Raw genomic sequence first — 25743 nt, 5'->3', positions numbered from 1 at the left:
ATGGGTTGGCTGACATCGTATACGAAAATGATGCCCACGCATCGATGAGGCAGAAGGCTGTGGGGTGTTATGACTCTGAATGGTCAGATAGCTAGCAACAATTACAAGAAGCTGCCATGTGGGGAATCGTTTGTGGCTCGTTTTAACTCAGTGTATCTTGTTTAATTTTTTATTTTCAAAAACAGGGAGCCGAACCAGCGAGCTATCGGTCACCGGCCCAAGCTCCCAACTGCCAGGCCATCAACCATCCAAGATCCCCCTACAGTTACGTGAGAGCTGCCCCTTAACCATTCGAACCCCCCCCCCCCCCGAATAAAACAACAACCTCTCCCTCGACACCCTCTCCCTCGAGTGGGAAATGAACTGATTCTAGCTCGAGAAGATGAACGCTCCACTTCATCTCATAATATACACTAGTCCTGAATTAAAATGTGGTAGTGTCTCTTTTTGGTATGTGGCTGTGTATGTTCTAGGCTGTGCTCTCTACCACCCCACCTGCAAGCGAACCCATCTCAGGAACACAACTTGGCTTTAAACAAGCAACGAGATTGTCACAGAAATAAGGCAGAGTAGTGATGCCAAGAGCTGGCTATAAAAAGGTTTGCCTGCCTATCCAAGCCCTGTCCAAGAAACCCTGTGCAGCAGGATATCTGGCCACGGTTATGTGGGTTTATCTGACATACAACTATGTCTCAAAACTAGAGGAACCAACAAGATGTCTTCGATGAAATGACAGTTTCATGAGCAGGTTGCACCATGGTGACCACAAACGGGAGGGGAAAATACACACAAACTGACAGATAGACATTCTGGTAGTTTATGATTGTAAGATGCTGCAACTGGAAAGAATTGCCTTATGTTTGTGAGGTTCCCAACTGATGAATGCTGTCTGGGTACCTGAATTGCTACCAGTTGTAATCAATCTCCTTGACGTGCAGATAAAACAAGATGCATATTTTCTCAATCAAGGCATCAAAAACAGTACTGCACATTCCCCTCTAAATTGAAAGTAGATGTAATTTCACCTTCATTTGGTTGGCAACGACTATAGCAACCCTGACATTTAGCTTCGTTATCAGCTAAGACTGTACCACATGCAAAGAGTCACTAGACAGGAGGACATATAACAGCCAGTGAAGCAAGACACACATCTAACAGATGTAATTTCCTACTAATATTACATATAGCTGATATAATGTCTTACTAATATTACATATAGCTGAAATAATGTCCAACTAATATAACATATAGCTGATTTAATGTCTTACTAATATAACATATAGCTGATATAATGTCTTACTAATATTACATATAGCTGATGTAATGTCCAACTAATATTACATATAGCTGATGTAATGTCCAACTAATATAACATATAGCTGGTATAATGTCTTACTAATATAACATATAGCTGATATAATGTCTTACTAATATTACATATACCTGATGTAATGACCTACTAATATTACATATAGCTGATGTAATGTCCTACTAATATTACATATAGCTGATGTAATGTCCTACTAATATTACATATAGCTGATATGTCTTCCTAATATTACATATAGCTGATGTAATGTCCTACTAATATTACATATAGCTGATGTAATGTCCTACTAGTCTTCCATCGTGTTATAATGACTACATTAATATTTTAATGTTTCAAATCTCATGATGTCACCACTGTTTTTATGTTTGGTCACATAAGTGGTGCTCATATAAGCCCCTGCTGAGCTCAACATGCAGTTAAGAGACACCGCAGGTGCCTAACGTGAAGACTTAAGGCTCTAAATCATGTGTGTCACGCTACATATACAGCCAATGGGACAGCTAGAACTTACCATGCTTCACCGTGGTGATGCAGACACCCACCTATTACAGGAGGTTTTGTCACAACTAGCTCCCTCTGACTCATCAGTGACCTCTGCATCTACAACTGGTTGAGAGCCATGTCATGGCTTCTCAAAACATTATCCAACACTGCCCTCTCGTGGTCAGAAACATGTCATTTCCTATAAAACAAACATTTGGAAATGCAGACCTTCCACTGGTTTACTTCAACCAACATTGAATAAATCAAAATGCACATCTACTTTAGTGTTGAGTACTTCTCAACCACAAACTTGATTTAAAGCTGTAATAAAAAATAAAAAATAAGGCTTTCTAAGAAGCAATGTCACTAGAACTTGTTTTATTGTCTAACATAAATTACATATCTACAATAAAATTATTATAATTATAAATTATAATAATTACAAACAGTGTATTTTTATCACACTTTCACAGGATGTTATTTCAAGTTATTTCCTTTTGCTCATGTGTGTTTGTGCTTTATAAAACCGTCCTTCAGCAGAAACATTTCCCTAAAAAGAGATCTCATGAACATCTCACTCTTTCTGCTTTTTAAACTATTCACCCCAGAGTTGACTCAATGGGCCTGGACCTGGAAGAACTAAACAAAGAGTGGGTCTCTCTTTTCTCTCACTGTCAGGTGGGCCTGGGGTAGGATGGAGGGAGCTGGTGGAGTGGTAGAGAAAGAGGCGGAGGGAGAAGAGAGAAGTCAGAGAGAGTGATAGAAGAGAGAGTGAGAGAGAGAGACAGAGTGAGAGAGTGAGAGAGGAATAACAGTCGGGCGGCCGTCGCTCAGCAGAGGCTGTCAGGTCCAATCTGCAGTGGGCTGGTGGGATAGCCAAGTAGCAACGACTGGGGGAGAGTCCTCGGAGAGTTGCGTTTCCTGCTTGCCTTGCCTGCAGACAACCTCTCTTTGTTTTACTAGCCCTTTTTTCCCCTCTCCCGCTCCCCCTCCTCTGCGAAAAAACACACAGGGGCTACCTCCTTCCAAGAGAAGGGTCACAAACAGAAGGGGGAGAGAGAGAGAGTGCGAGAGACAGATACAGAGAGAGAGAGAGAGAGAGAGAGAGAGACAGAGTGAGAAACTCAAGAGACCCAGACAGACGAAACACAACGTTGGAATCTGAAAAGAAAACACTGGCGTTGAATCCCGCTACTGTCTGATAAAGAGCAGAGGAGGTGGTTGGATAGACTATACTCGGCTCCACTATGTAGCCTTTCGACATGAGAGAGGGTCACATCCCTGCAATATCCTCATATTAAGGGTTCACCGCTATAGACAGTGGGGAAGTTGCTATTCCTGATTCGATTAGGGTCTGAGTCAGACCAGAAGGGCAGGGGTGGACATGAGACCTATGTGGAACACCATTCAGCAGAGTAGACGAGAGGAGACGGGAGGTGAGGAGATGAGAAGGGAAGAAGAAGGGAAGGAAGGGAAAGGGGAATACTTAGTCAACTGGATGATTTCAAACTAAATGTGTCTTCCACATTTAACCCAACCCCTCTGAATAAGAGAGTTGCGGGGGGGGGGGGCGCCTTAATCGACATCCACTTCATCGGCAACCGGGGAGCAGTTGTTAACTGCCTTGCTCAAGGGCAGAAGAGGAGAGGAGAGGAGAGGGGAGGAGAGGGTACGAAAGGAGTAGAGAGGAAACGAGAAGAGATGATACGAAAGGGGGAAGCCAGGCAGACAGACTGGGAAGGACGACCAGAGTCCAGATGAGCACACCAGGTCAGGAATACAGTCAGCCATGCAAACTCAACAGACACCCCAGAAGTATGGAGCCTCTCTCTCCCTCTTTTTCCAGGCCCTCTGAGTAGAGCCAGTTTCCACTCTGGGCTGGGGTGTGGTGCAATGCTTGCTCCTCCTGGGAGACCTGACTGCAGACCAGCTATTCAAAACAAGGGCTGAGCACCAACGAGAGAAGCATAGTCATGGACCGCTTTTAACCCACAGTCTAAGCCAAAGACAGACTCAGACAGAGCAGGGCTTTTTATACTGTATGCAGGTGCTTTAAAAGCCATCTGTGTGAGAAAGGGAAAGAGCTGACTATATGAGCTTGGCAGAGGCAGCTGCCAAGCTTTAGCAGACACAATGTACATACAATGGATAGAGTACTGTATGTACGCTTGGCTATACAACCAATGTAAATCAGCAGTTCTCCACTTGGGAGGCCATAGAGGGAAAGATAAAAGACAAAGAATAGCCCATCAATCGCTAAAGCTTCCCTCTCTGTGACCACTGAGGAGCCATGTGGTAAATCACTGAATCTCCAAACTATCTCCCTGTACCCTTTAAGCTCAACACACAGGCAAGCAAGCACATGAACACACGCACACACACTTTTCATGGCTGCTGCATTCCATGTTTTATATGCTCACTTTTATTCATAACATTGCTTTTTACATCAGACAGTCTGGAAAAGATTTGGAGGTCTCCTGCTGAATAACGGTGCTTACTATACCCTGACAGAGCTGAGATGGTATGTGACCCTTTTCTACAGACAATATGACTGTGAACATCTGGTGATAGAAAGTTGATAAAAGTCTCAATACTGGCATTTCTTGAGGAAAAAGGCTTTTATGGAATTTGGGCTGTGACTGAGTTTGTATTAGGAGAAGAAGGAGCACTATTATGGTAGCCACTTCTCTGTGTTGGGGAAATGGTGTTGAGGGGAGTTGACCTGCTGGATCTGCCAGTCCAAATACCTGCCACTGAGAACCAGGAAGAAGGGGTCAGAGGTGACACTGCAGAATCTTAGCGCTCATCTATTTTGTCTATGTCTATTGTCTAAAAAAAAAACGGAAGAAAATCGTACAGAAACATAAAGTATCTCATCGAGTACACCCATGATGATATGAACCAGGGTGAGAACAGTGTAACTCAGCCTAGTCTCTTCCTCTCTTCCCAGCGAGATATGCCCTTTTCCTGTGAGCCAGGCTATCAGTGTTATTGCAACCTGTTCTCATGTACTGTATATGGTGGTGACTTCACAGTCCACATGTAAAGGATATGTACTTCATCTCACAGACACTAACACAGGCTTAGGCGGGTCTGACACACCAAGTCTGGAACCAATAAGATCCTGAACAGCTTCTACCCCAAGCCATAAGACTGCAAAAAAATGTAGTTAAATAGTCAACCAAATAGCAACCTCTGCAGAGGTCCTTTTTGCAATTACTTTTTTGACTCATAACATACGCTGCTGCTACTGTTCACTATCTGTCACTTTATTCCTTGTTGCAGTGCATTAGGAAACTATTCAGACCCCTTGACTTCTTCCACATTTTGTTATGTTACATCCTTATTCTAAAACTGATTAAATCGTTTTTTTCTCTCTTCATCAATCTACCCCCAAAATGACAAAGCAAAAACAGGTTTTAAATTTTTTTTCCAAATGTATGAAAATTAAAAAACTGAAATATAACATTTACATAAGTATTCAACCTTTTACTCAGTACTTTGTTGAAGCACCGTTGGCAGGAATTACAGCTTCAAGTCTTTTTGGGTATGATGCTACAAGCTTGGCACAACTGTATTTGGGGAGTTTCTCCCATTCTTCTCTGCAGATCCTCTCAAGCTCTGTCAGGTTGGATGGGGAGCGTTGCTGCACAGCTATTTTCAGGCCTCTCCAGAGATGTTTGATCAGGCTCAAGTCTGGGCTCTGGCTTGGCCACTCAAGAACATTCTGAGACTTTTCCAGAAGACACCAAGTTGTCTTGGCTGTCTTGGCTGTGTGCTTAGGGCCGTTGTCCTGTTGAAAGGTGAACCTTTGCCCCAGTCTGAGGGCCTGAGCACTCTGGAGTAGGTTTTCATCAAGGATCTCTCTGTACTTTGCTCCTTTCATCTTTCCCTCGATCCTGACTATTCTCCCAGTCCCTGCCGCTGAAAAACATCCCCACAGCATGATGCTGCCACCACCACAAAGAGTTCAATCTTGGTTTCAGCAGACCAGAGCATCTTGATTCTCATGGACTGAGAGTTCTTTAGGTGCCTTTTGGCAAACTCCAAGCTGTCATGTGCCTTTTACTGAGGAGTGGCTTCCATCTGGCCATTCTACCATAAAGGCCTGATTGGTGTAGAGCTGCAGAGATGGTTGTCCTTCTGGAAGGTTCTCCCATCTCCACAGAGGAACTCTGGAGCTCTGACAGAGGGACCATTGAGTTCTTTGTCACCTCCCTGACCAAGGCCCTTCTCACCTGATTGCTTAGTTTGGCCAGACGGACAGCTCTAGGAAGAGTATTGGTGGTTCCAAACTTCTTTCATTTAAGACCTCACAGCTTGGTTGTTGCTCTGACATGCACTGTCAACTGTGGGATCTTATATAGACAGGTGTGTGCCTTTCCAAATCATGCCCAATCAATTTACCACAGGTGGACTCCAAGTTGTAGAAACATCTCAAGGATGATCAATTGAAACTGGATGCACCTGAGCTCAATTTCAAGTCTCATAGCAAAGGGTCTGAAAACTTGTGTAAATAAGGTATTTCTGTTTTTTATTTGCAATAAATTTGCAAAAGTTTCTAAAAACCTGTTTTTGCTTTGTCATTATGGGCATAGATTGAGTAGGACATGTTTTTATTTAATCCATTTTATAATAAGGCTGTAACGTAATAAAATGTTGAAAAAGTCAAGGGGTCTGAATACTTTCCAAATGCACTGTACATGTACATATCTACCTCACTTACGTCATAACCCTGCACATTGACTCGGTAATGGTACCCCTTGTATATAGCCAAGTTATGATTACTCATTGTGTGTCTATTATTACTTTTATTATTATTCTGTGTTTTTCTTTTCTATTATTCCTCCATTTCCTTTCCCTCTACATTGTTGGGAATGCATTGGTAAACCTGTCGTTTACGAAGCATGTGACAAATAAAATGTGATTTGATAAATGTCAGTGCAAATGCGCATTTGACAAAGTGTCTCCTCAGAGTGGCACAGCGGTCTAAGGCACTGCATCTCAGTGCTAGAGGCGTCACTACAGACCCTGGTTCGATTCCAAACTGTATCACAACCGGCCGTGATTGGGAGTCGCATAGGGCGGTGCACAATTGGCCCAGCGTCGTTAGGATTTGGCCGGGGTAGGTCGTCATTGTAAATAAGAATTTGATCTTAACTGACTTGCCTAGTTAAATAAAAAACATTCAGAGTTATTTATGGACCATAAAGTCACATTTTAGCTGTCTGCAAAAAACCCTGTCTTCCAGACTGATCAGTGTATCTGATCGGAGAGAATGAACATGTCTCATCAACACCAAACAACACAGAATGCTAATCTACATGTTAAAACAATGAACTGTGCCCTACAATGCTCAGTGTAACAGTTGCCCTCCAAAACCTACACAAATACACACATCAACCGCCAAAAAACCTTTCCTCCCCACCACGTGTTCCCTCTTAGATTGAGTCAAAGTTGTGACAACAAAAACAACTCATCTCCCTTTCTGTCTCCTTTCTGTCTCTGTTTACATTGTGGCTGAACCACCTGTCCTTTAAGTACACCGCTCCACAAAAATGACCTTATTTAGACGTGCTATCTCGCTGAGCCCCCCCACCCTATCCTCCTATATCTCCCAATGTGGATGGGGAGGTTAGCCACGGCATGCCTTTTGTTTTGCTAATTCCCTTCCATTGTAAGGTGGCCCTCGCTTTCCTCCATGTGCAGGTAGGCCATGAATAGCACAGACTGGGGTAGCGCTGCCTGATATTATTCCCCTGTACAAAAGATACACCTGTCAATAGCTGTGTCTCTGCTTGGTGCTGCCAGGACCTGGGCCTGTTCTCCTCTGTGGCAGCAGAGAGGGGGCTGGCACTCACACTGAGACCACCGTGCGCTGAGGGGCTGGCAGACAGAGCGGAGCGTGCTCCGGCTCTATTGTTTTGGCTAAATGATCGTGCTAAATGAGAACACTCTTTCTTGTCCTCTCTCACATTCTCTCTCTTTTGCTCTCGCTCTCTCTCTCTCACCCTTTCAGCATATACCTGGCTCTCTTCAAAAAAGGAAGCATAGACCCCTATAAAATCACCTCTGAAATAGAATACTGTTGCCCATATTTAACATTAGCAGTAAGGTTTTAGAAAAGAATGCTGTCCTACCTTCTTTGGCAGCCAGGCGTGGAGACTGGTCCGTGTGAGATGGAGTGTTGTAGGATAATGATGAGCTACCTGCAACACGCCAGATGGGCACAACGTCAGAGTTGTATGATCTCAAAGTTTACAGTTATCTGTGCATAGGGCAAGATTCATCAAATATACTGGCTAATAGGTTATATAGTATAGAAATGCATCAAGAACTGCAACACTGCAGGGTTTTTCACGCTCAATAATTTCCAATAAAGGTATATCAAGAATGGTCCACCACGCAAAGGATATCCAGCCAACTTTACACAACTAGGGGAAGCATTGGAGTCAACTCAATATTAGGAAGGTGTTTCTAATGTTTGGTATGCAGTGTACAATGATATTAGCTGTGAGTAGAAACACTGGCCAATACCCAGTAGGTGGCAGTAAGAAGATCCTTGATTAGTGTAAGTAGATCGCAATTTCCTTTAATTTGAGATGCCTCTTAAAAGTATACTTAAAAACTGCCCATGGTACATTGTAAACAATCAATCCATTCTATCCAATAAAGAATCGACCCAGCAATATTTTTTATATGTAATCCTTTAAACTCAGAATGCTGTGCTGAGTCAACAATTCCACCACAAACCTCCTGACTATTAAAGTCCAGAAACCAAGACTATTTATAATAGCATAATGGCTAGCTTTTCATTTTACCTTATGGAGCAGAACTGTGCTCTGCATTCCTCTGCTTACACAGGCACCCTGGGCGGCACCAAAATGCTCTCTTAACTTTAGCTGCCCCGACGCATAAATCAGAGTGGAAAAACAGACCAAAAATGCACTGGGAAAATACCAGTACAAGTACTACTATGGGGAGTGTAAAATTTAAGACAAAGACTACTACTATTGGGAGTTGCTGGTTAGGAAGGAACTCTATGAGCTTTTCTGAATGGGCAGGAGACGGAGAGATGAATAACAGTATAGGCTACAGCTTGGGAATGCAGGATGCCTTTGCTCATTTTGGAGGGTGGGGGGAATAGGGGGGGCCCACAGCAATGCAGACCTGGGGTCTGTTTCTTGGCGGGTTGGCGGAGGGAGGCGGGAGGCGGGGGCTCTACACACATATTCTAACCCCCACCCCATCCCGCAACACCAAAGCCCACGCCACCCCCAAGGCTCTGGCCCTGGTTTGGACCTGGGGCTGGTGAACAGGGGAAGCATTGTGTGAGGCAGGGTCCCTGCACAGCAATCAAACGCAGCTCCCCATACAAAAATTATTCCACACTCTCAGTGTAAGCGCACGGGGCAGGCACGGCACCAACCCATCTCCAGGGTGAGAGAGAGAATAGTAAAAAGTAGTAGAGAAAGAGAGATGGGGTTAGGGTTAACTACTGCCCTACTGGGTTCCACATGGGGGCCGCCCCAGACAGGCAGAGCTGCTGAGAAAACAGATTCAAAAGAGAACACTGGGACCGCTATTATAAGGACGGGAGAGGGAGAGGGAGCAAGGGAAAGAGGGAGAAAGAGAAAATGGGGAGCGCCAACACTGACACTTTGGATGAGGGAGGCTTGGCTAAACCGCCTATTTATTTGGACGTGCTCTTCCCCCTCGAAAACACATCCCAGTAATCTGACTGCGCAGTGGAATGACTGGCTGATGTTCAGCCTCCTCCAACTGAGCCACATCTGCCAAAAGTCTGTACTTCTATTACATAATACCTCCAATAGCAGTGTTTTGTTTTCTTTCTTTTCTCTAAATGATGAGTCTAAAACGCTTCCTGCCCCTTCATCCTCCATCTTGACACACCATAATATTGACAGACATCCTTCTGAGATGGTTAGACGTCATTGACCTTTGCTGAGCCCTGGCCTGATGTTGATCCTACCAAGCTAAAATCTATACTATCCCCTCACACATGTATACCCTTTTCTCTATCAACAAACCCCTCTCAAGTCCCACACCCCCTCAAACATGTACATACCCTTCTCTCCATCAACAATCTGAAGGGCACCCACCTGGGCGATGAGGCCACTGCCCCTTAAAGGAGGCCTAGGAGACCCCAGTAATTAGACTACATTAGCCCAGTTCCCTGACCAACGCCAAACCAACCAGAGGTGCTGTGTAATGGTACCTAACAGTTAACAAGAGGCAGCCAGCCCTCTGAGCCCCTCCACTGCAGTGCTAATCTGCCAATAGAAATAACTAATGCAGGAGGAGCTCCATAAAAACTAAAAAAGAGAGAGAGAGAGAGAGAGAGAGAGAGAGAGAGAGAGAGAGAGAGAGAGAGAGAGAGATTGGGAGTAACTTGCTGCGAAGGAGAGAACTCCAGATCTCCTTTTCCTCTGCAGCCTTCAGCCCAGATGTTTATGGTCTGCATAAACTATTGAGGTCTTGAGAATGTCCCCACACTCGAGTGGGCTGCACCAGCAGCAGCAGTAGGATCAGGAGCAGAGGCAGCCCGGGAGGCTGGGAGCCCAGACTTATCACTCTGTAAATCCTTCCAGCCACAGTCAGCCACATAGAGCAGACCAGACCATAGCAGGGACACCTGGGAAAGAAAGCAATGCAGCTATTCTCCTATGGCACTCAATCAGAGCCACTTCAGGCTATTTCCATGCACTTCAATAAAAACTCCCACTCTTTCATTCTCTCTTTTTCTCTCTCTCCCCCCTTTCTCCTGTCTCTGTGTCTGAGGATACAGTCTCTCCTTGTTGGAGGTTTCACTGTGCTGTGCTTGGTTCGTTCCAGCACATGTGGTATCAAACCGACCTACATGGGTGCAATAAAGCAAACAGTCCGCAGTCCCTCCCTGACAGACTAATTTGAACAAATTCTCAAATTGCGCCCCAAATTGAAAGCACATTGGAGAATGGGAGGCCATCGCGTAGAAAATCTGGATAAGTGACCAACAATGGGGCCAAAATAATGCACAGGCAACCACCCTTATTACTGTTCGCAGCTGGAGACAGAGATTCAGATATGTGCAGAATGCCTTGCTGGCATGAGCTTTTATATGATATTGCTCCCTGTGTATGACTAAGATAAAAGAGACAGGCGTGTGTTGTTACATTTAGCGTATAGCCGCAGGGAGGGGAAATGTCCCTGCCCTGCTCGGGCCTACTGTGAATAAGCTTAATGACACTGAAGAATGATAATCAGAGTTTCAATAAACAGACCCCAAAGTAACACACATGATGTGCACAGATGTGTATGAAATTATTTCAGCTCGTCGAGGACAGACTGTCGTCGGGTTGGGAGGAGAGTGGAGAGGCGGAGGATGGGAGAGGGTGAGGCATCAGACGGCCTGTAATCACTAAAAACTTCCAGGGCCTGCTTCTCCCTCTCCTGTGTGTCTGAGTCGGAACCGAGAGCTTAGCCCCGTTCCACCTCTCCTCGTGAGTGAAGCCAGAGGTCTGCGTTCTGGATGGGCTAGCTCCGTGTCTGTGATTGTGTTTGTTTGTGCTGCAGGGGGAAGAGATCAGCTTCAGTTTCAAATCTGCGGCCCTGCGGTCAGGGTAAACCCTGGAAAGTCCCCAGACTCTTCCGACGTCGTGCCTTTACTAACACAGTTCCTCCCACCTCAACGCGAGCTCACCGCCCCACGTCAATATACGCCCTAATGCTGCTCATTTCTCAAAAGGCCTGCCACTGGTCAGCCTGGCACGGGACGAAGAGAGAGCATTTGTCTCCTGGCTTGGGAAGGAGTCCAAAGCAATTTCAATACCCGAGCCGAGGATTCCGAAGCATCTCTTCTGTTTCCAAAACACACAACAACTAAATCAAAAGAATGGTGGCGGGGGTAGAGCCGCAGTGCAGGACGCCTAAGCCAGGTTAAGTCCCGCGGCAACCATTCCTAATGAAAACTGCTCTGCTGTGAGTAAGAGGGCCCAGCGGCGGTCATTCAAACACATAGAGCCTCCAGTCCATGCTGCATTTTAACACAATGGGGCTGTTATACTCACAGCAGCCATCCCTATTCCCTGGGCCCAGACGCCACGCACAGCACAGAGAAAACTGTTGACACCCACAGAATAAAGTTCCCATTACATCACAGCAAGACCCATCACGATTTTTAGGAGAAACTTTAAAATGAGTCAGCCATTAGGGCTCCACCCTGCTCCATGTCATGACGCTTTGCAGCTGCTATTCTTGCTATACAGTACAGTGCAAACAGCAGAGGATAACTGTCATACATAGAGGGTGGGATATCCATGGAAATATTAACTGGTTTACTGAAATGACTGATGTTATGCAACTCCATTAAGTGTAGTGGATGTCTATAAAACCTGAACTCTACAGCACAGAACGGTACACAGTTCCAAATCATCTCCACGAGATGCCAGATGCTGCCTGTCCTCCTGGTATCTTGCTTATAGATTGCATTTGCATATTGGTGCAGCAAAACCTTGTTTCCTTATAGTCGTGTCTCGCTGCCAAAACGTGTGAGGTCGTAATGTACAAAAGGCCTTCCAATTAATCAGCAAAGCTGCCTCCATTGTATATTACAGATACACTTCCTGTGCTCTGCTGAACACACAGACCTCACTCACTCGCGTGATTCCTGAGGCAATGCACCTGGGCTTCATCTTACTGTGGCCTATGTGGAATAAGGCAATCCTGAGTGGAGGGAGAGCGGGTTACAGTCCAGAGATGATGGTTATCTACAGGGAAAAAACTCTTAAGTCCTCATGGCTGGAATAGCTGTATGTGCCAAGGCCCGCAGGGCGGCCATTTTGGAGAAATGGGGTCCAGTTTTCCAGTAAGGCTGTATCATTGTCTGGCGACTGTAACATGATGACTATGGTGACAAAACACAGTGAGTCATTTAATTTCCCTTGGTTCGGCATACTCTGTTCACATCCAAAAGCAGGGGCAATGCGCTGAGAAATAGAGACTGAAATGTTCCCTCAAAACTTGCGACATCTCTAGCATCGTGTTGTGTGACAATACTGCACATTTTAGAGAAACCTGTTATTGTCCCCAGCAAAAGGTGCACCTGTGTGATGACCATGCTGTTTAATCAACTTCTTGATATGCCACACCTGTCAAGTGGATGGATTATCTTGGAAAAGGAAAAATGCTCGCTAACAGGGATGTGAGCAAATTTGTGCACAAAATTTGAGAGAAATACGTTTTTTGAACATTTCTCTGATCTTTTATTTCAGCTCCTGAAACATGGGACCAAAACTTCACATGATGTGTTTATATTTCTGTTCAGTATAGATCAATTCAAATGGCTGCCAGAACTTACTTTCCCTGAGGTAATTGAGATGAGAGAGTAGGACTTCAGCGTTGTACATGGTGGTCAGTCGGAGGAAGTCGTCCTTGCTCATCTTACACAGTTCCTTGCCGTCTGTGTTGTGGAACATGGCCGTGTCCATCTCCAGCAGGCCGTACTCCTTGATGGCCCACTCTAGCCACTGGCGGACATGATCCTGAGACCACAGCGACGGATCTGGAGAAATACAAGAAGACAGAGGTAGTGTATACAGCACGGGACAATCTAGTCTTTTCACAGTCATTGAGAATGCATTTCAAGTTTTGGTCTCATAATTATTTCCAAATTATGGCTAATGTATCCATTCGTTATTTTCACTTGTTTATTTAACTAGCTATTCATTCATCCATCTTTCAGTGAATGTATCCGACCCATCCTTTCCCAGATTGTGTAGCCTATTTAATACTTTGATGGAGTGAAATCATAGACCTGCATCTATTCTACAGTATATCTGATGTACCATCAATCGCTTCCAAGACTGACAGAGAGTGTTTCCCAAAGCATTTATCCCTCATAAATAACACTCTGTAATATGTGAACCAATTTGCCAATGTAAAGAGCTCTTTGACTGAACAGACCTCTGTTGCCTGTACGTGTTTAGCCGTACTCCCACGAGTAAACTAAAACATGACTAACAAAAGCATCAAAGAGCCTTCACCCGTGACATAGCTAAATACATCCGGGGCTAATAAAAACACTTCTACAACATCAGAAAATGTATGCCAATTAAGAGAATGTTTATAGGCCCTCCATTTGACTAGGAAGAAAAATGACTAAGAAATAAACCTTTCTCACAGCCTGGAATGTAGTCATAGTACTTATAGGTCTAGGTATTGAGCAATTAATAACATCGGAAATAAAGAAAAAAACATTTGTTATTTTCATTCATTATAAAGAAATACCATGCGGTTTATATTATAGAAGTCATTGTTACCTGCGGGGACGATGACTCTCCTCTCATTGGTGGTCATGTTGGGGGGCGGAGCGTTCTTCTCGTCCATGTAGCTTCCGTAACTCATCTGAGATGTGTCATTGCCCCCCACCAGCTTGTTGCATTTACCCCCCACACTGCAGTCCACTGGGGACTCCCTGCTGCACAGACACACAGTGTCAGTGTCAGAGAGAGACAAGGGATCCTTATATTGGCTCTAAGCAGATGAAAAGTGTTTGCAATATAGACCAACCACAGGGCCAATGGAGCAGAGCTTGAGCTAGCCCAATGAAATGTAAGTGTCAGGTGAGTTAGTGGTAGATGAACAGCTCACTTTCTGCAGAAGGTGGACAAAAATCATATTTAACTGTGCACAAGCAATTGTTATGATCAACTATCCTTTTGAATCTAGACTAATCTAGGGAACATCAACTCAAATCAGCAGAGACGAAGACATACTACGACAAGACATAAGAGCTGGAGTCTAGTGAGATGGACTGTGCATACTGCTGAACATACCTGGATCCATTGATGTGGTCATACTCTCTCTTGACGTTCACTCGGACTGGCTGGTTAATCCACTCTTGCTGAGGGGGTAATGGGTTGATTTTGTGGGGCTGGACGTAGTCCTGTGTGCCAGATGCAGTCATGTCTGTCTTGGGTAGAGGGGCAGCAGCAGCGTAAGGAGGCTCAAACAAGGACTGGTCTTCACTCACCACTGACAGTGCCTCCTGCAGGCCAGAGGAGGAACAGGTTATAGCGGGGCACCTCTAGAACAACAGAGAGAACCTGTGATCTCACAACTTCAATCTCTCACTTGTTGTAGATCCATTTTGTTTACAGTAATTATGTGCAGTTATGTGTCATATCGCAATCTGGCATCCAAAGGGGTTTGTGTATACAGTGATTGGGCCTATGTAGCAACTACAGCTTCCTGTTGATGTTACCATGACTTCAAACATGACTAAAATCCTGATGACTACTATGCACAACAAGATCTAGTCTGCGTTTTCCTTCCACAGAGAAGGAACAGCAGATGAAGAATCAACAGGAACAGCAGGGGGGTCAGTTCTACATTGACCCCAGTGCAGTGGCTCCACTGGAACTCTCCTCTGTCTGTGTCCACGTGTTCTGTCTCATGTCTGGTAACTGATGCATGGAATACATATCAGATCTATCATTGCCAGAGATGTATATGGGCTAATGGGAATACAATACTTGCTATTCCAATGATCTGACATGCAACAACCTATACACAGAGCCAAAGAGATGTACAGTATTTATGAGACATGCAGGTAAACGGCTCTGCCTGTATAGACTGTGGCAGCCTTTTAGCTAAATCCATTTTAAAACCTCTGTTTACTATGAATGAAGGAGCTGGTGAGTTCTGCCTTGCCTCAGCTCTGTCAATGACACATTTTAGTGAAACAAAGCAGCAGCAACAGAGACAAACTGATCTAGAGTCATTACAATTAAGCTGTTTCAAGGATTAGGCTCATGTCTGACACACATCTGATCTGGTAGCATCTGATGTCACAGATTACACAGATGTCTGTAATCTTGAGGAATTATATATATTTTTAAAGATAACATCCTAGATCAAGACAAAGATATGCCATTAGCACAGTTCTTACCCCGTGGAAGAACAAAGTGCTGTATGTACGCATCAAAACACGTCTGACTGTTCACGAAATAGCAAACATGGATCAAAAAGGCTACAAGGGCTAGATTTCAAGAATCGAATCAAATTGTATTTGTTATATGCGCCGAATACAACAGGTGAAATGCTTACTACAAGCCCTTAACCGGAGCCAATGAGTCCTAACAAGTGAAAAAGTGAAGCAGAGTTTGCCCTGTGGACTGGAGTTGCAGTGATACATGCAGTGGCCAGTCTGCTGTTTACAGCCTGTGTACTCATCTCCTGAGAAGTCTAATCTTGGGACGGGGATTTCTATCTTCACCGCTAATCAGAATAATACGGCATATTCACATACAGTACAGTGCTTTCCAGCAAACTAATGCTTCAATGTACATTCACTAACACTGACTGTATGTGCCTGTAATGTGCCACCGGTTCTAAACTGACCAAGGCGACAGCTTTTTAGGCCATTCATTGGGAGGGCTGGATGGATGATACTTTGTGACAGCATCTGATAATGCCCTCAGAGTTGGACAGACATGCCAGTGATTTCATCAGTCAAACCATCATAGCTGCACACTAGCAGTCTGGTAGCCAAATGCCCTATCAGAGAAGTCTATACAGAAGCTAGCCTGGTCTGTGGATGATATGTTGAGAGTAGTGAGGGAATGTCTCAATGTCTCCTGATAAGGGCAGCTCTGCTGTTATGGCTGTTGCACGTTACATTTACACTGACATATCAGCATGTGCCTATCATGTTGACATGTTTTTTTTTAAATAAGGTGAGTGTATGCACTTCCAAACAGACAATCTAACACACCAGTCTGAGTCTATTTGAAATGTGTGTTCTTTATCAATGTGGAACACACACACTGCCAATGATAAGGGATCGACAGAGATAAAGTTAATTTATCTACACTCATTGATCTACACTCCTCTCTCCTGAACATCTTGTGCTAACATCCCTTCCCACGTAGGCTATTCAAGTAGCCTACAACATAATATTCACTGGGAACAAACAGAAAGGCACTCCAAGCCTTGCATTCTCTAAATGATTTACAGTACTTTTCAATTATAATGTGGTACCATATGATGCCATTATGAACTCAACATAGGTTAATGTTGTTCACAACCCTCATTCATAAACTAACAGGTCTTCCTGAACTCTTCTTGGGAAACTGTGACAGTGGAAGTTGCCACGTGCCTGGGCCACCACAGATGCCTTACAGCCAAATGGCCTGGATCACAAATGCCTCACGATGCGTGCCAGTACCAAGTGCCAGTACCCAGTACACCACTTCCATCCAGACTGCACACGTCTATTGTGTCCTCCACACACACCCATCAGCATGCGATTCAGGAGGCATTCCTGCCCTTTGTTTGAGGAGGAAAGGGAAACCTGTCAGGAAACCAGATTGTGGAGAACAGGAAGCTCTCATGGCTCGATACCCCCCCCCCCCCTTTGATGAGTAAAGTCTGAATACAGTTTGAAGCCAATCAAATACACACAGGGATACATGCACAGTCCTGATACATTCATGATAATATATTAATTATTGCTGTTATATTATTGTTATATAGTCATCATTGTTATACATCATCACAATTTATCAGAATATTAACAATCATTTCACACGGCCTAAATGTTTCTATTTGTGCATGTTTGTGTATTAAACAATCACAAACCAGTCGGCTGAAAATGATTTAATAATATTAATTCAATTTTTCTGTGCAGTCAAAGCTTATACCGTTCCAAAATTTACACCACACCCAGCCGCCACTTCAACCACACAACCCCGCTTCTTTCAACATCCAAAGAAAACACATTGGCAGAACAATACGTTCCCATGGGTATTATAAAAGCCCAGTTAGTTAGAAATAAGAGCAGAATAACTATATTTGACAATCGGCTATGTCTACTCAAAGTCAAGACACAATACCGTGGTACGAAATGCAGTGACCTAACCATCAAACATCTGCATAGCCATGCATCTGGAATTTCAATACATGGAGGACCGTGCTTGAATACCCGTCCCTCAAGACTAAAATATCCCTATTATGAATGACCTTTTGTGTTCAATTTAAGTATAACTACCCAGGTAAGACTATGAGCCTTTTGTTATTCATGAATTACAAGAAGGAGATGTGCAGTTTTCGCTTCTAAATCACTCCGTGATATTTCCAAATGATATTCTGGCTATTGACATGGCTATTAAAAATGGCAAGTGTTCAACACTCGTTTTACAACCGAAAATATGCGTTAAAAAGCTATGGTTTTACGCATGGATTCTACTTCCTTGTACACCATCAGTAACGTTTTGAACCATGAACTGTGAGAGGATCCCCGGGCACGGTGCCACCACAATTGCGCAGCCACATCTTTGACACACCATACCTTACAAAGAAACGCACGTTCATCTAACCGCACAGCAATATATCGCCTACATATTGCGTAATCCCTAGCCAACACTATTTCAACTGGAGACAAATAATTGTTCTCCATTTTGTTATATAATACATACTTTCCACTGAATAAAATTAGCACTTTGTTTAGTTGCAGATGTGCATCTACGCGCTCGTTCCAACATTGAACGCATATATCGAGTCTAAACGTTTCTTATCCAACCAAAGCTTATTTTCCCTTTCAAAGTTTCCTAACGGAAAAGGAAACTTCGGGATAAATAGGAAAAAAGAAGAACATCTGGTTACCGCTTTCGGAGCAAAAAAAAAAAACGTTCATTGCCCAACATTGTAGGCTACTGCTCACAGACATAGCAACTCATGCTAAAAGGAGGCGCAACTCCGAAAAGCAAAGCTTTCACAAATTCGTACACCCAGTCTTCCACCCTTACCTTAATAGTTCCGTCCATTTTGCGCAATTTTCAGCGAACCCCAACAATATTCCAAACATGACACGCTCCTGAATTAATTCCAGCCCCCGATATGTCGCAGAGAGAAAGAGACAGTTACCGGATGGTTTTTTTCTCTACATTTGGGAAGTGAAGTCACCGCTTTTGAGAAGGAAGCTATGTGTGTCACTGCAAGCCCTGCCTTCATTGCAGCTCCAAAAAGCAGGATACTTGTCCCAAAGAGATAAGCAGGGAAAACAATTGCGTGTTTCCCCCGCTGTTAATGTTTTTACTCTGAAATATTTACAGAATGGTTGCCAGCGTTGTGCACATGTTGTTGTAGGCTACATTTGTGTCATGTTTTATACAAACGTCACAGACACTGGCGAATGAGTTTGTTTCAACAATTCCATCAATTTACATGTATTATGTTAAATTCATTTGCCGATGAAAAGGTAATAATTTAAACTGGTATAGACTGTTATGTGATTCCATAATGTTGTATAATCTCCTCATTGCTTTTAATACAATGCGTCCATAATTTCCCCCTTGATTTTACTTTAGCCTAATTCATCCCCTGCTCTTTTAACATCTTATATTCGCGTTTCCACTGCGAGATGGAGATATAAAATAGAGTTTCACTTTCAAAGCAGACAGATGTTTTCCTCGAGAGTGCTGATGAAATTGACTGTAAATCAAACCAAGAGGAACAAGAACTACCTGTGGCAAGGGTTGATGCTCTTTGTTATAGCTTTCCAAGCCTCAGTGACGTTTTCCTGAAACACCATTAATAACATCCAAGCACGCAGCGCCCCAGATCAAGGTCCGCTCTACACGTGTGCGTCTGCTATCCAACACAGTAGGGAATTATGATGGATTGTAGGCTTATATTTCCAAATATTGCAAAGGGGAACCCCCTCTCTTAATATGTTTGGAGTTTAGTTCATAAATGTGTGTGGTTTTCATTAATGTAATGATGAAGTATACCTACTCCCATGATATGTTATTACATTGCTATTACATGTTATTACATTATTATAGGCTTCTAGTATTATTATTATTATTATTATGTTATTATTAGGTCTAGGCTATAGTTGAACTACTTTCTTCCTTAGGTTCCTGGAGCCATGGACAAACATCTCCTGTCCCCACCCCCAACCATTTGCCCTCTACCTTTGGAAATTGCCCTCATCAATTCAGACACAATTTCAGCTCAGATGCTAGACATGGAGCCAGCTCTGAACGTGACCAGACCAATAGGGCTCTGCCTGAGGGAGCGGCAAGGCCACAGAGCGGCCAAACCGAGCCTGCGCTGCTGCGACTGACAGACGGGCCGGTCTGTCTGCTCTCGACTTGGGGGTCTGTTGCGGGAGAGGCCCCCTCGAGACCACCACATCTGGATCCTGCTTGGGGTCAAGGCTTCTCCTGCCTGAGGCCAGTTCAGCTTCGTGTAATTAAGGGAGACACCTTGTTTAACTATTTAGTGGCCGTAACTTTTTCTAATTCAACATTCCACTGTTTTGGTTTTGTATTGGATTTCGTTCATTTTAGTTCAAAATAAAAGTAGGGCGAATGATGTCATGGTATAATATTCATTATAGATTCCATCCATTTTAAACCCGTTTGCAATAGCAGAGGGCAATAGCATGGCTTAACTTTGAGAAAATAATAGATGTTTATTATTTTAAATAGCCTATTGACTAGTATGCCTAATAGTGAATGTCTGTCATTTTCTAGGCCATATAAGTAGGCCTATTTCCAATATGCCTAATAACCCGTAGAACGCTAACACAATCTTGTGTGATTTGTTGACACCTGAGGTTACTTGAGGAATAATGTGACCAAACTCTGAAATCACCTGCCAATATCGATTGAGTTGGTCATAGAGGCACAGTAAGCGAAGGCAAATCACTAAAAAAAACTAAAGACTAAGTAAGAGTTAGGCTATCGCTAATCAAATTACTCACGCCATTACTCACGAAACATGCAGGTTTATGCAAAGAGAGAAAAGCTATCCCGGCTTCCGCCAAGGCCATAATGAATACTGTGGTAACAAACATTTTCGGAGGCCAATAAGCAGATGCAAGTTGGTTTATACAGCGAACCACATAACATCTGGCTTGACGCTGAAACTTGACAGCCAGACATTTCTTACCACGAGCTGTGGGAAGCCATAGCTCCTCCATTGGACAATACAAGAAGTGGGTGGATACTACTAGTTTCAGTTTTTAAATAGTTGCCCTTTTGCTCATCGTGAATTTACAGCACTTCACCACTTCACTTGCTTACAAGTGCGCAAGAATAGCCTATATAGGCCTAAACATCTCCATAATGTAACCAAATGATCTAAGAGTAAATTATAACGGCGATGATTGTGCCGGTATTATTATAGATATTCATCATAATTATTAGTCAAGATTATTAGCCTACTGAAAGAGGCCTTTGTTTATATTATTCGTGAACAAATATTAATTAATAAAAGACCAAACAAACGTTAGGCCTACTAAATTCCACTTCTATAAATTCATTTATGTGACAAACCTTTTTTGGCCTATTATTTTAACCACTAGGCTTACATAGCCTTAGATATGGATCGGCCATTTAAGATTGTTCATTAGACTTCAGAGTTCTGGTAAACCCCTTCCCTCTCTTGGCAAAAAGAAAAACAAGTAAAATACTCAGGGCAAAAAGCAGAGACTGCAGCATACAAGACCTAACTGTCTGGTCCCTTGCTCGGGGCCATAATTAATTTGAGATTTATTTTTATTGGAGAGCTCGAGCCTCGCTTGGCCTTAACCTAACAAAACAAATGCTAGACCATGGATTCGCTTGAATGAAGCAGCATATTTATTTAAAATTTGCCTTGAGGCGTGCCTGGTTCACATTCTAACCAATATCTTGCCCGAAAATGCAAAATAATTAAATGAACGTTTCGATTAAAACGAGGGCAATGCGATATTCATTGACCTGACCTACTTTGTCTGAAATGTGGATTGCTTAAGGAATCTTAAGCATTCAGTGGTTAACCAAAGAGTACTTCGCACAGGTTCTTGGATTGGTTTCCCAGTCATTGCCCCTTTGTCTTATTTAGGGAGCAAAAAGGGTAATTTCAAAACACATTTTCTCCTCAAACATTCCTTGCTGTTCAAGTTTCCCAAAACAAATCGTGAATTGTTCAGAGGACTCAAGCAATGTGGCCAGTGAAAATTAAGTCTTTCTGCAGAGCGCTACAAACGTTATGACTGTATGAAAAGAGCCCTTATATGCAAAGGGAAATAAGTCGCCAAAACATAACAAGTCACTCTTGGAATATTTTGATTATAAAGATATTATGAATGGCTTGACTAAGCATAATTGTTAATTTTCATAAGCAGACATGCTCCGCCTATTGGTCTTCAACCAATGATCTATGAAAGATATGGCATCACATTTCCAATATTATTTTAAAACAGCCTGACTCACATAATAGCCTGCCGAAATGTTTATGTGTTATGATGAGCACTCAACAGGCAGAACAATGACAAGGCATATACACTCACACAACACATTCCCATAAAACATGACGTCTGCACGTACCCTGATAGTTTTCTAAAGTCAGATTATGGCATGTCCGGGATTGGGCAATTTAATGTAGGATTTAAGATTAACAATGGGAATGCATATTTCGTTTCAAACAAATCTTCCCAAGGCCTACACATTGTCCGCTTGCAAGAATTACACGCTGTACCATGTGATTCAATGCACAGAGTTTTAAACCTGAAAACCAGATGTCCACTATTTGCTTTGTTTACATTCTTTGAGATTGTGGCGGAGAGAGAACAAAAACTGCATGATATCAAATATAATAATGTGCTATACCAGTCCCGCAAAGAGATTAAATCAATCTTGATGTCCAGACAGATAACATAATCACATTATACAGTAGGATAATGGGATACCTATTCAATATACCTCTCATATTATGCGTAGGGTAGGCATACCGATAGAGATTTAAAAAATGACTACCAGATGCAAATTATTCGCAAAGTATCCTCATGAATATAAAATGAGGGACGACCCAGAACGTCCACCAAAATTACCTGCTCGAAGAGACGATGTTGTCTTACCTTGACATAAGACGAAGTGTCAGGCACGGTCTGAAACATGTTCATAGAACCGAGAGGGCCGAGAGGTGTTCAACAGTGTTCAACGGGCCCTGGGGAGAGTAGAGGAATATTAACACAAAAAAAAGGGAAAAACTGAAAGAGTGAAATATATTCTAAAATAACAATGCATTAAAAGAATTATAACACAAATAAATAGATTAGTAAAACATATTCATAATATGCTAATATTGTGCATAACAATACTTATAATAATGTGCATATTGATCATCAATTGTGGTTCAATGCATATGAGAATAATTAATTATGTAATAACAATGTAATGACAAATAAGGCCTATAGTGTGGAGAATAATACATGTTATGTCATGCCAATATGTCACGTCTAAATAGCTATGATAGCTATGTCTGATTGGTGGAAGAATGACTCCGCTTCCTATTGGTAAAAGAGCTACAGTAGGCTTGACGTAACACTGGGATAACACACTTTCCTGACCACTCGTTCAGTAATGCAATCGACCATCAACAACCTCTCTTCATAATGGACTAGCATCCACACAGCCAGCATTCAAGCTTCATTCATCAATTAACTCATACTTCTTCGACTCTTTTGTTAGTTCATTTTTTTATGTTAAATTAAATATGCAAACTTTTGTACATTTTCAATGGCTGTGATCTCCTGAAAATATTCCCTTCAGGCTAACAGTCCAGTTTTCTGCACTCTGGTTGTTATCAAATGAGTTTTGTTTAGATATTTTTTCAATTCGCCCTCAAGTAAAAATCTTTATTTATATAGACTTTAGCCAAGTCTCCAAGCCTCAGACCGCATATTGTGGTTTCAATTAAATAAACAATTTGAAAACCTTTTTACTTTCGGAAGCCTTTTGCTATTGTTCATGCTGTTGTGATATCAGGGTAAATTATGGAAACAATTATCAATAACCACCACAGCTAGAGAGCGATCCCAGGACCGCGCACGAGCACCTTGCGGTTTTGTGAATTGCGTTCCATTCCGTGCAACCACTTCCACTGAAATAAGGAATAGGGTCAGATTTGGTTCGTAGGCCCACTGTAAATTATTGGACACAGACTTGATTCATTCAGTCATGTGACCCTCCTTGCCGTGTTGTTTCCTTCGTCATATATTTGGTGGCGCAATGATAATCTAACAACCAATCACATATTATCATGCATGATACCACTGTTCATGATGACCAGAACCACTACCATGGCTGACTGACTTTAACTTTCTCGATAGACAACTCATGTGGAGAAAGCAGGGCAGCAGAGCCCCAACCCCAACCCCCATCACGTTTCTCCCTAAAGCTTACCACATATTGAAACACTTTTCGCTTTAATAAGTGCAGTTTACAAAGTCTAGGGTGAAAGGGCAGCTCGAGGACGGTGTCTTTAGCGGTTCCCTCAGTGTGCAATTATCAAGAAGGCTGGCACATGCAGCATTTAACATTCCTAACATCAAGCAAATTACACTGAGACAAACACTGGTCTCCAGAACTAGTGGATAATGAAAACGAACTTTTTATTGTCAGTGCAAAGATTGCGGTCAAAGACTCATTCATTTCGACTCACATCCACTGACAGGAGACATTCACTGTCATTGTGAAAACGGGGAATAGCGAAAGGTAAAGTATAACTTGCCACTATAGGCCTAAAATGCATTGTGCAGGGCCCCCAAATCCACAGCGGCATTATGTTAAAAATAATCACATGTTCGAAATACGATGAAAACAAATGGACCACTACACATCCAGAATGCATGTTATAGCAATATCTAAACAAATAAATAAATGTAAAACACACGGACTGACTAGTGTCTGATCAGATATTTTATAGGCCCACAGTCACATATTTTATAGAATCCTTTCACGTTTGGCTGAAATGTTTTGGTTATTGAATATCTGCCTCAGCACCGGCCACTGATACATTATCCAATAGGCTTATGATCGTGGCACGATTTATAATTGTAGGGGACCAACATGTTTCGTATTTTCAGCTCCTGTAGGCAAACTTTAGGCTCGCCTCATAAAGTTTCCCAAATGCATCCAATTTCTAAATGGTAAAAGAGCATAGAATTCCGCATATGTAGCCAATTAGCCGACTCGCGGCTCAGGAGGACTGTTGAATAACGGCAGTGGCTTTCCTCTGAGAAAGCCCGTGGATTGGAAGCCTCTAGTGTTACATTTTAAGCATATTACCTTGTACGAGAGCTTGCTGTTAACCATCATACATGAGAACGAACTGATTTCCCCTAATCTTTGCACTTCTTTCAAACCACAGTTTTCACTCATCAAGCAACCACGAAATCAAGTTATATTAGGACAAACTAAAACACTTTTCGAAAACAAACGTGACTTGTATACGAAAAATAAACTAAATGTAATTTTTTATCAGATGATAGCCTGCAAAACATTTGTTTAATCTAAATGGAAACCAGACTGGCATTGAATCTTGATAAATTAGATAGTTTTATGAAAAGGCAGGCTACATTAATCCAGAATTAGTTTAAAAAAACAGTGGAATTGATTTATGGTCACCAAACACACAGCATACACAGAGGTTTGTGGCTGGTTAGAATAGCCTACAGGTCGCAATCTTACAAATGTAATTTCCTCACTCACCTGTCGTTATGTTGTCAGTCGTCTATTATTTCAGTTTAATTATTCCCCAATTTAAATAATTTGTCCCGTCTATTCAAAGTCGTTACCATGGATGACAGTAAGTTATTTTGAGAAGGTGTATGGAGCGCGGGGTGTATGAATGGGAATGTTACTGTGATGAGAGAGCCGCCAGTCGGCAACCAATGGGAAGTGAGTGAAAAAACTCCCCTTGGGTTTAGTGTGAGAGGGAGCCGGAGTTGCAAGTCAAATGAACCATGAAATAAGGAAAATCTTATAGGAAATAGGAACAGCACCATAAAAAAGGCAAATAGTGAGAGGTACTTTTAAATATATTGAAGGCCACCAAGTGTTTTTAGGACAAAAGAAATAGGCATTTCTACACAC

General features: G+C 42.7%; 1 protein-coding gene across 4 annotated transcripts in view; it reads right to left on the bottom strand.

Annotated features, from left to right (window-relative positions):
• Positions 1–25488, bottom strand: part of LOC115141909 (Friend leukemia integration 1 transcription factor-like) — a 32198-nt gene extending 6710 nt beyond the window's left edge. Inside the window, exons 1-6 of one of the 4 annotated variants that reach the window (XM_029681293.2) lie at positions 25360–25488; positions 22725–22813; positions 14650–14861; positions 14134–14288; positions 13173–13376; positions 7954–8022 (exon numbers count right to left, since the gene is read on the bottom strand). In XM_029681293.2, the coding sequence (XP_029537153.2) occupies positions 7954–8022; positions 13173–13376; positions 14134–14288; positions 14650–14861; positions 22725–22769 (685 nt within the window). In that variant the 5' untranslated portion in view covers positions 22770–22813; positions 25360–25488. Of the gene's footprint in view, positions 1–7953; positions 8023–13172; positions 13377–14133; positions 14292–14649; positions 14862–18621; positions 18790–22724; positions 22814–25359 lie in introns of those variants that run through there. The other 3 variants (XM_029681292.2, XM_029681297.2, XM_029681296.2) reach the window with 3 other exon arrangements.
• Between the last annotated feature and the right edge of the window lie 255 nt (positions 25489–25743).

Source organism: Oncorhynchus nerka, linkage group LG14, assembly GCF_034236695.1.
Source record: "Oncorhynchus nerka isolate Pitt River linkage group LG14, Oner_Uvic_2.0, whole genome shotgun sequence".
NCBI classification, from domain to species: Eukaryota; Metazoa; Chordata; class Actinopteri; order Salmoniformes; family Salmonidae; genus Oncorhynchus; species Oncorhynchus nerka.
Note: the sequence above shows the minus strand (reverse complement) of the source record. Positions and strands in the feature narration are given on the sequence as shown.